Source organism: Artemia franciscana, chromosome 1, assembly GCF_032884065.1.
Source record: "Artemia franciscana chromosome 1, ASM3288406v1, whole genome shotgun sequence".
Lineage (NCBI taxonomy): Eukaryota > Metazoa > Arthropoda > Branchiopoda > Anostraca > Artemiidae > Artemia > Artemia franciscana.
This window is the reverse complement of record NC_088863.1, coordinates 34975451-34987291: the sequence shown is the minus strand read 5'-3', so window position 1 is coordinate 34987291 and position 11841 is coordinate 34975451. Positions and strand designations below refer to the sequence as shown.

The window sequence follows — 11841 nt, the reverse complement described above, 5'->3', positions numbered from 1 at the left end:
GCTGGTCAAAGATTGCATGAAGCGTACACATTGACGAGTCTGTCATGAATTGTCAGATTGTATTGAGGACTTACATATACTGGCATTCTTCTGCATGGCTAGCCTGAAAGGACATAAGGTTAATATGTGTAATGAATACCAAAAAAAAGTTATAGTAACATGTTAAGTATCATTTCAATTACCTAAGGACATTTCTCAAGAACTATGAAAGTCATACCTGAGAAGTCAATGTCAGTTTGGCTTACCAGTCTTACTTTTTCATCGTTGCATAAGCACTAGCTTCCTTCTAGGCCCTTCGATAAACGTAATATTGCCCACTATTAAACTGAGATCTACTATGAATGACAGCAGAACATGCACGTTAGTGTTCTGATAACATAAATTGACCACAGCGTTGACGTTGACTCAGATTACGCTCATATGTCTTCCTCAGGTGTACGTTGTCCAGATAAAAATCTACTATTCTTCTTTTTATCTTATCTGAATATATTCTCTTGTCCAGATTTACAGCAAGAAATTAAGGAGTATGGGTGAATATGGTCCGAAGCTGACATTCGTGGCCATTTGGACATATACTTGCTGGTGGAAATGGGTTAAGTACTCTCAAAATCTTATGTCCATCATAAATATGGTCTTTGGTTGGCACGTGCTTGAGGATCCAGGACTGCAGGTACAGGAAAGTAGCATGCTTCTGTATCATCCAAAGTTGTTGAATCAATTTGATTCCAATGACAAAGCAAGAAGTTAAGTATTTCTTAACTCTGCAACGGAATAAATCCCGCAGGGGGCTCTCGGTGCCATTTGTAGCATTTTCATTATTTATAGTCGTTAAAAGTACATCCAGGAACTCACAAAGTGACTGTTGTTGCTGTTCTGAGAATCCATATTGAAAAGGTTGTAAATTCCTCAAATCTTTTGCTCTATCACTGTGCCTCAGTGACAAAAAGCAATGCGCTTCACCTCTTGTGCAACATCTCCTTGTAATGTTTCGAAAATATGAAAAGATATACTATGTAGACTAAAAAGGCACTGAAATGCTGAATTGGATTAAACCAAACCACCGTCATTATTCTTTAACCCTTTTCTAGCAGCCCCAATACCAATTTTGTAATGAGGATTTGTCAAAACATCCACTTTAGTCCACTTACAGCGGACTTTTTTCTCTTTTTCAGCAGTAATGGCTTGCTTGCCCCTTGCTTCATCAGCAAGCGAATCAGTCTTCATGTTCCTTTTCACTGATAAATCTGTTCGAATCCTTATTCTCTCTTCCTAAAAATAATTTTTGGAGCCCTGACTGTCTTTATAGTCGACCTAGATTTGTTTATGTTCGTAGAAATATCCAATGTTTCTTTTCCTTTGAACATGGTGGTTTTTCTGGTAGGGCACTTTCCAATAAAATTCTTGGAATGACATTTACTTTCGGTAAGCAGAGATGCCACAACTGGGAAGTTTCTCATGTCTGTTGCTGGGACTTGAAATGATGGAAGATCTGGTATATAAATTTTTCTCAGATGGTTATATTCCAATAAAGCATCTAAATCGGGTAAAATTTTCGTTGGATTGAGTTCTACTAAACGTAGACCTGCACTACTAGTCACACGTGACAAAGCGACGATAGATCATACCTGGACTAAAACAACGACTACCTGCGTCAACAATTGCACATTGTAAACTCAGTCCTTGCGACTTATGTACTGTAATGGCAAAGGCAAGTTGAAGCAGAAATTGTCTTCTTCTGTAAAACATTTGCTTCAATGCTTCAAAGCGCACGGTTTCTTTCCCGATTTCATAAGGCAGTTCCTGTCCATCAAGTTTCACTAGGACACTGGCTATTTCACCAATTGGAAGTGTTTTGAAGCTACATAGATAACCCATTGATCCATTGACAAGCCCTTTATGAACAGAAATATTTTTTTGGAGCATTACATATGCATAACTGTAAGTATCAGGTTCGTCAAAGTACCTACAGTTCTTCTCTTGTAGTTGGCAAAGCTCACCAAGCTCTTTGCTGCTTCTTGTTCATTTCGTTTGTCTTTGACTGATGGCAGTCAATCGACAGCAACAAGTTTAACGTAGTCTGAGTTGGTTTTCTGAAGAAGGAGCTGGTTAACGATCATACAATTTTCGTTGGTTGGCATCAATATAACAGGAGTCTTTCTTTCTGTGACTAACTTTATGTAGAGATCTACAATAACGTCAGATTTAGCTCTGCAAGATTTTCCAATCTTTCTCTTCTTGAAATACTTGAGATTTTCACTTGTGCAAACACCAAGTCGAATATCATAAGGTGCATCAGCATAATTCATATCGGTCTTCTGTCTCTTATTTATCGTTAGCTGATCGTATTCAAACTCTTGCCATAGGCTGAAGGCGTCCATTGATCCAGCTCTACTTTTAATTTCAAGGCATGTCAAAGATATATACGGGGAATCAGCAGATACTGGTCGCAACTAAAGGAGGTCTCCAAACAGCAGGCAGTTAGCACTACCTATTGGTAAATCGACTGACATGATTTCAGTCAGCCTCAATTGAACATACATCAACAGAAGTTATTAAACCATGCTAACTTCATCAATAGTCAAAAGTCTAGTTTTCGTAAGTGTCTTTCTCAAAGTAAGGAGCTGTTCAGTGGAGATAGGGGTGTATTTTGCCGTTGTTTGCTGATCAACAGATAAACTGAAGCAGAGATGAATTGTTACGCCATTTGTACTATGAGTAGCAAGACCTCTAGGGGCCAATAGTGCAATAGGGCAGTCCTCTTCCTTAAATTAGCCTTCTAAAGATACTAATGACCCTAGATTTTCCTGTACCACCAAGGTCTGATACAACAATTTTCAGTGATGTAACACCATCTCTTTTGCTAAGAGATTCCACAATTTTGTCAACAACTCCCTTCTGATCAATGTTCAGAGACTCGTAGTCATTATTTAATCTAACTTCTGTGTCACCAACCAATGTCTTTCTATTTGCTTTTACCAAATCATCCGCAGCATCAGCAGCTCTCTCAATAACTCCTCCATGAATCGCATTTTCTAAGTTGTCATCTTCATTGTCCGCCATGTCCTCTTTCATATTTTAAATGTTGTGAATTTCTTTTGTCCGTTCTCGAATTCTTTTCTCACATTCTTCATCACTTTCTGCTTTAGAGGTCTGCTTTAGCAACAAATTTCTCATGGTAAGCGACCATATCTGGATGGCTTGCACTTTCAACAGAGTACGTCCCGTAATTGCTCATTTTACTGATCAGTATATCTTTTTCATTTGACCAAGATTTAAACATCTTTATAAGCATTTCATAATAAACATCTTCCTTCTCGTCAGACTCGAGTGGGTTTATCTTCTTATGCTGAATGATATATGGTTTAACAGATCTCTTTCTGAGGTAAAAAGAGCCGTCATTCAAAAGTATATTCTCATCAACAACCTTACGTTCTTGCTCATAACAAGGAAGCAGGTAATAAAACCCGACACTCTCCATATGTTCAGGCCTTTTGGGGTAGACATCAGCAACCTAGTGGGCAACATACAAATCACAGCTTTTTGGATCCATTTTGCTAGCTCTCCAACCTCTGGGTTGTTCTTTACCGGCCTCTTAACTCCACTTATTTTTCCAAGGTCAACATATCTAAATTCCCAGGAAACACAGTTTTTTTGCCTAGAAGCCTGTGTGCAGCTTTAACAGCTCCAACTTGATGAGTTTTCACAATACAACAAATCAGAAAATAAGACTTCAACAAATACGACATGGTTCTTTGGCCAAAACTCTTGCACGCACTGTTCACTTCCTCATACATGTCATCGACTTCAGCACTTTCTGCTTTTGTCATGTAAACTGTGTTGTAAAATGACAATTTTTGTCCCAAATAGCTAATATACTGAACATCAATTTTTGCTTGATTAGCCATCAACAATGCTGGATTGTAGTCACTTATGTTTCGGTTACCATGTCTTCGAAGCAGGTCATATATTCGTTTTCGTGCCTTTTTTCGATTTGTCCCATGAGCCAAGCAGTCAATGACATAATGTAGTTCTGACCATTCCTTCGTGGGACAAGGAAAGCCAAATCTACAATATGTATCCATCTTGGGAATGAATCCTGTCCGTAAACTGGTGAGCGTTTTGATTGAGTTTCACAGAACGCAACATGTGGCTGACGCTATTGCACATCGAATAATGCTCTTGTACTTGAAAATTTTGAAACAGGTATTGTTTTGTCGAAACGAAACTTTGAGTGTCTGCTAAGAAGCCTGCACTTTATATATTCGGCATTCCTCATTTTAAAAGTTCTTCTTACGTCATGCATGCCATTTTTACCATTTGGGAAAAGATTAGGAACGACTTTAAGATCAATATCTTCCTGAAATAGGTCCTAGCTTTCAACTCTTAGCTTTTTAAGTTAAAACTGATCAATGTCAAGCTTTTTTTTATTCTCAAAATCGTCTATAAAGTCTTTAGGAACTGCTGCATTAAGTAGCTGCACAAAAAAAAATGTTCAACCAGTTCAGATTTTGCACTATTTGTCAGTTTCTCAAGAATAGCACCGTCCGGTATTTCAGGTAATGTATCGACACCAACTGTTCTTTCAGCCAAACGAGTTTCACGGATCTCACCTAGATATTCTAAGGTGTATGCACGTATTGTCCCATAAAGACTTTTGTTATCTTTTAACCATACTGCTTAGAGCTAATTATTATATATCTAAGTATTAATTTTGGTACCTATACGTTTACATAAAAAAGGAAGAAGAGTTATCCAGCTAAAATCTTGTTTATAAAGAAACTATCTAGTTTTGCTCTATTTTTCAGAATTTTTTTTTTACCATTCAATACAGGCAATAGATGAGCCTGTGGATCAGCTGATAAAAGAAAACCAAAATGAATAGCCTACCATATATCATATGTTTTGGCATCATCAGATTCTACTAAAATTGTCGAGTTTTGAGAATTTCTAAGCTACTTTTGAAGACGTCCAATATATACAATGGCTGAAGCTGTGGGCTACGTTGTAACTTAGATTCGTGGGTAATATTATTTATTACTACTAGCTATTTTTGATATTAATATTAATAGCTACTAATAGTACTAGCTATTTTTGATTTTAGAGGATGTAATAAAATAAATATACGTAGCAGAAGTCAATGACACTGGTTTTCTACTTTTCATCTTCTAGCTATAATGTAAATTGAATGTTAGTAATAACAGTTTTTATCCTCTAATTTAATTTAATCTAATATTTAAAATTTGTCTTAGGCACATATTTTCGAATGCAAGAATTTTATTTTCGAGCTGTTGATTCATTTTCCAGCACTCACTAGTGTAGAGGAGTATGGAGAGCACATTGCTACTAAATAGACGTAACTTCAGTTGCAAATAATATTTGCTGCTCCCCAAATGGGCTTAAGTCTATTAAAAGTTTCGGTTGACTGACCAATTTTGAGTTCAATCTTGGTCATTTAATGAAATTTTAAGGAAATTCTAAGAAGGTTTAAGGAAACTAAACCAAACTTCCAGCGCATGTTTAGGGGGTTGGTCAATTAATGTTTCTCTACGCTCTAGGTTCACTTATCTTGGTAGTATTATCAGTAAATACGATAGGAGCAGGGAAGATGTTAAAAGTAGAATAGCCAAGACTCAGGGTTTTTTTCACAAAAAAAAGTTGGAAGGAAATGAAGATAAATCTGCAAACCAAGATCAAAATATTGAAAGCTGTAGCGATGAGAGTGGTCAAATTTTGTCTTGAAGTATGGGCGCTCCAAAAATTGGACGAAGATTTGCTAGATGTTTTCCAGACAAATTGCCTACGGATTAGTTTTGGTTCCCAACTGACTGATCGTATTTCAAACAGTAGGCTCTACGATAAATGTGGTTCGATCCCGCTTTCTAGGGCTGTAATAAGAGAATGTTTGAGATGGCTAGGGCACGTTCGGTGGATGAAGGATGACATATTGCCGAAGATAGTCCTTTTCTGCCAACCATCTAGGGTTAAACAGAGAGCAGGTCGTCCAAGGCTTAGGTGGGAGGATGTCATAAAGAAAGATTTAAGGGAAATATGAACTTCTTGGGAGGGTGTAATAGATGGGAACACTGGGGGGGGCTTGCGTAGTTGTATTGGCCTCATGCGGCTGGGTGTTGCGGCAAGTTGTAAGTAGTAGAAGTAGAACATTATTAGCACTGTAGTTACGCGTGATTTTCATTTTATCGACAAATGTGACAATGATGTGGCTCACGTATTAGCCAAAAGGGATTCAAATATCTTTCTCTTCTTTATAACATTGTAATAGAGGGTACTTACACATCTGTATCATATTTATTGTCTCTGGTCTGAACCACAGACAAAACGTATCATACAATTTTTGTCTTTAATCTGGACGGACCATGAATTTTGAGTCTAATAACTTTTTTTGAATTTTTAACACGTTAGTCTTTGCGAATAAGTTCCCAATACAAGAGAAGACGTGAGTCATCAACAACAGGCTAAAGTTTCATCAGCAAACTGACTGCAAATAATTTGACAATGGATGTTAAAAATTGTGTTGGTATGCTCGAAGAAAGTCATCACCCAGAAATATCTCTGGATGATGAAGATGGTAAGCTTGAAACAAGGCTAGGCCTATAGAATTTACAGGCTACTAGCAACCTGTTAAGGCCCATTTGCAAAGAGTGGCATTTAATTGCCTACAATCATAGAGTAATGAAAGGTGCATTGAGTGATTGGCCGTTGTTCACGTTTTAGTTAGAAAATTAAGTAAAAAAGTCCTTCATTTGGGGTATTGAGTAGGAAATATGCAAAGAACAAAATTCTGGTAAATGTATCACAGTTCATATAATCAACTTAGCTACCAATAAAGTGAACATGCCACTCATAGCATTTTTATGCTCTTTATGAATATAATCTAATCACTTCTATTGCAAATTCATAATTATGTACTTTTGACCTAACCTAACTATAAATAATTTTGGCACTGAGAAAATGTAGTATTATTTTGTCAAAAACAACCAAGAAAACAGCACTTAGAAAATATAGTATTATTTTGTCAAAGATGACTGACAACTCATATTTTAATTGAAAATTTGTAATGTTTAAGAACTCAAAAAGTGCTTAAATTTGAATTTGCCTTAGAAGCCTTTATTATATTTGTAAAGAGCATTAAAAAAGGCATGTTAAAAGTTTAAAACCAATGTCTTAAGCCTTTTGGTAAAGCTTTAGTTTCATCACAAGCTGTCTAAAGCAGCATAGTTTCCATACATAGCACTTAGAAATGCTAATTCTAGAAGCATATCCATTTCTGGTTGACCCTCCTCCTCCATGGGACACACTAAAAATACGTAAATGAGGCAGGGTTTTGAAGCCAAGGGAAATGTTGAGGTTGTACAATATGAATAAAATTATATTTTCAATATTTAGTCCAGTCATCACTAGTGATTTCTGTATAGTTTTAAGTCAAAAGATAATAAAAAAAAGCTTAAGCATCCATTGATGCTAATATCCAAGATTTTTCATTTTCACTTTCAAGTTTAAACTAGCCAGCTGTTTGAAAAAAACAAACACCCAATTTTGCTTACATGTAACATTATGTATAGAGCAAAGCATATTAGTCCAGGAGCCCTGCAGGCAGCAGGGCAAGGTCTGTATTCTGATTGGTTGAATTGTTAGTTGATGTTTATGACCTACTTTTTGCTGATTAGTTAAGCCTTGTTTGTTATACTTCATCATTGCAACCCTATTTTCCACAGAAATTGTGGTTAGTCAAAGGCAACCTTCTGTGGTGTTAAAAGTTTGAAGGGAGTATATTTTAGTTTTTTTGTGATTTTTTTTTATTTTTTTCAATTACTGCATATAGCTAGATTCTGATGATTGCATATTGTTTTTATGTCATTATTCATTCATATTGCCCAACCTCAACATTTCCATCAGCTTCAACACCCTGCCGACTTTATGCATTTTCAGTTTTGCTGAAGGGGGATTTTTAGAAAGCTAAAAAATGGACACTCTTCAGTAATAATGACAAAGGAACCAAATGTAATCATCAGAATCTTTCTATATGCAGTAATACACGTTTTCAACAGCTTGTGATGAAACTAAAGCTTTACTAGACTTTTTTATACCCCATATTTGGGTCATTTTTAAGAGCTCAAAAAGTGCTTAAATTTGAATTTGTGATAGAAGTGATTATTATATTTATAAAGAGCATAAAAAAAGGCATTGAGTGGTATGTTCACTTTATTGGTAAGTCAATTATATGAACTGTGATATGTTTACCAGGTTAGGTCAAAAAGTGCTTAAATTCAAATTTGTGATAGAAGTGATTATTATATTCATAAAAAGCATAAAAAAGGGCATCAAGTGATATGTTCATTTTATTGGTAAGTCAATTATATGAACTGTGGTACATTTACCAAAATTTTTACATGATAATATGCTGAAAATTGGTAAATTTTGAGTAGTTCACATAACAGCATAATTAGACACTTGAACAGTAGAGGAAGATCCTATATTCTCCATTAAAGATTTTTAAAAACATATCAGTCAAGACCTCTTTTCATGACTGCCTCTTTGTGCATACACAATGGCAAATGTTTAGCACATTACAGTAGGCTTATGCTATGATCTGACTGAATGCCCAGAAGCACCTGAAACCATTGCTTTGAAGCATTGAGAGGAATTCTTTTCCTTTCAAAAAGAAGCTTGATAAGGAATGGGAGGCCAAACCACAGAGATTCCAGTGGGAAAACCCCTCCCAGCCCTTGCTACCATAACACTCTTGGAAGACAATAGAGAGTCAGCTTGGAGAATGATGCAGCTTATCATACCCAATCATATTGCACACTCAATCCAAAGTTGCTGTTGTGTGGTGGTGCCAACTCTAAATTGTTAGCAAATGGTACTTGAACCACACCTACCATGTGGTGTGGGCTTACACCCTACCATAATGATCACTATTGCCAAGTGGGCTTAAATTGCATTTATCCAGCACTCTCTAGTCCTGGTGGTTTGTTACTTGACCTTAATGCAACAACCATATCTATTGCCATCATCAACTGGAGCATCACAGTTCTTGCAACTAATTTGCTCCAAAGTGCAAATTAAGGTAATTGCTTTATTCTGCATCATTTTTGAAAAAACCTTTTTTACTGTATATATGTATATTTATGCTGTGAGTTCACATAATAGACCTGTGTGTAAAGTGAACAGACTACTGGGTGACTTTTTTATTCTCATTTCAAATATAATAATATTCTTGCATTTTAATTCAATATTAGAGCCCATCTTATATACTTCCTATGCATTTATTAATTCTCACTTTGGTCACCATTGATCCAACTTACAGGTAAACAGGTTCTCATAAGATTGACACAAACAGAGGTAAATAAGCAGTATCTAAAATGAGAGGAAAAGGTATCACCTTTGATTGTTTGTAAAGGGTTTAAAATTGAATTTGCAAATTAAGCAATTATTATATTTGGAAAAAAGCCATCAAGTGGTATCTTCACTTTATTTATAGGCCATTTATGTGAACTGCTTAATAGTTATTGCAAAATTATAGTTAACACATTTTGAAGGTGGTTCCAGTATACTTTGTGGTAAAATTCTAGATAAGCTACTTTATGCTATCTTGGAAACTTTCAGGGATGGATCTACAGAAAAAAGTATGTCATGGGAAGGTATTTTGAAGTACCTGCATATGCTTCTTCTCTCTTTAGAGGGCACTGACCTTTGATGACTTTTAAAAATTTTTGCTTTATTAATGTGAAACCTTGCAAAATAGATCTTCTGCTTAAATGAAGTCCCAGAAAAGTATTTTCTGCCTCACAACTTTGCTCAATCCCATTTTACAAGGTTTCAAGGACCTACAAATACATTTCCTAAATTTAGGAAAAACCCATCAATATGGCATTAAATTTTACTAAAATAACAGGAATTGCACTTTTGGAACTAAAACCAGAGAAAAAGAAACTCAAAACTAAGGTGTAGTGTTGTTTTGTCTAAATCCCAATAGGTGAATTTACATGTCAAGTAGGTAAATTTCTAAGACAAAGAAATCAGAAGAGGGTTAACATAGTAGTTCGGCAGTACCTTCCTTAAGTTTTTGGCCCTGGATTCATTACCTAAAGTTTTATTTTCCTAACCTAACCACTTTCCAATATAGCAAAAAGTAGCTCGTCTAGAATTTTGCCCATCACTCTTGTTTCAACCTGTTTACTAGTAAATTGAATCAACATTGACAAAGCCAAGTTGACTAGTACAAAGTAAGAACTCTTATCCTAACTTTTTCCTTCCCAGTAACCCTGATTTTAGGCTAATACCTAAAAAAAAAATTCGATCAAATACACCCATGCCACACTACATTGATTCCTGTTGAAAAAAAAAACTTAAATTTTTAAATCTTAGTTTGGTAGTGTCAGTTTAGACAACAGTAGCCTACCTTAAAAGAACAGCAACATTGCAGAACTACAGTTCTTTTGAAGGAAAAACTAAGAGTAGTACAATTAGATTCCTTGTTTTATGCTCTCTCCATTTGCACTATCTGTCTTGGCTTTTTCTCCAATTAGCCATGGCTTGATGGCTACTTGGTTTTAATCATAGATATTTATGCCTAACCTGCCAGACAATACAAAAGAAGTACACAAAGACAGAGTTTAAAATAGAGAAAACAACAAATAAGGGAATACGAAAAAAGGAAGACATCATGCTATTTATTAGGATGATTAATAAAGATCATCTATAAATCAGTGAACAACAGTTACATATATACAGCTTTAAACATCACTGTATAAGAAGGGGATACCATGGATAAAAACTAATTTTGCAGATATGTTTCAAAATATTTTTTGATAGGGCTATTGCTGGGTTGGCTATTTTATATTTTGGGTTGGCTATTTTATTTTATACTGAACAGAATTTGTGAAAAAAAAAATCCAGAATGGTGCTGTGTATAGAAAATGTGGCAATGCTGTTGGATTATACAGCTTAGCAAGGATCATTTTCTTGAGATGTTTTTTATTTTGGACAACTGAAGCATAACCCCAGTTTAGAATATTCATTTTCAAGTATGCTGAAGTTTTCTTTGATATACTGTATTGACCTGCTAAGGACATCATCCACATAACAGACAAGTATCATGTTTGCTTGAGGCATCAATGGTATTTTTGATTTACATATGCAACCAGGTTTGTATTTTTGACATTGAACCCAATCCGCCCTGATAATTTCGGCATTATTGTGCCCAAAAATGAAGTACAACTAGATCTGAGAAAAAAAAACATGCAACAAAAATCACTGCAATAAATCTCAGATAAAAATAATGGACAACCCCCAGATTCAGGAGCAGTTGTTGCAAGTTATGCCCTTGGGAAATATTTGGTTTTTATGGAAGGGATGCTTGTATAAACTTCAAAGACGGTCCCAGGAGAAGAGAAAAAAAGATCTAAGAAATTGATGATTCTTTGTTGCATTAACTTGGAGGAGAAATTGAATTCACACCAGAATTATTCAATTCAATAAAAATTGCTGGTTTGACACCTCATGAATTAAGACTAAAGAATAACATGATGATTATGCTAATGCATAATTAAAGAATCAAATATATACAAGCCTTCCACATTCCAAGTGCAGACTCCTGGTACTATATTATATTTATGTTGCCTGGGCCCCTGCACTTAGTATTTGGCAGGATTGTGTATGTGTAATTCTTGCTGCTGCTTGTCTTCAAATGTCAACTTCTTCTTGATATCACTTGACATCACCATAGGTTTAATAAAACCACCCCTGGGAAAAATATGAATTCCTCCTGAAAGTTGTGAGCTTGCATCCTTGTGTATTGGCCTGGCCTGAATCTCAATA

At 35.6% G+C, this 11841-nt stretch overlaps 1 protein-coding gene across 2 annotated transcripts in view; it reads left to right on the top strand.

The window, feature by feature from the left end:
• The first annotated feature begins 6376 nt into the window (after nucleotides 1–6376).
• Nucleotides 6377–11841, top strand: part of LOC136029027 (upstream stimulatory factor 2-like) — a 33088-nt gene continuing 27623 nt past the window's right edge. For both annotated transcript variants that reach the window (XM_065707057.1, XM_065707065.1), the window contains exon 1: nucleotides 6377–6586. In XM_065707057.1, the coding sequence (XP_065563129.1) occupies nucleotides 6514–6586 (73 nt within the window). In that variant the 5' untranslated portion in view covers nucleotides 6377–6513. The remainder of the gene's footprint in view (nucleotides 6587–11841) is intronic.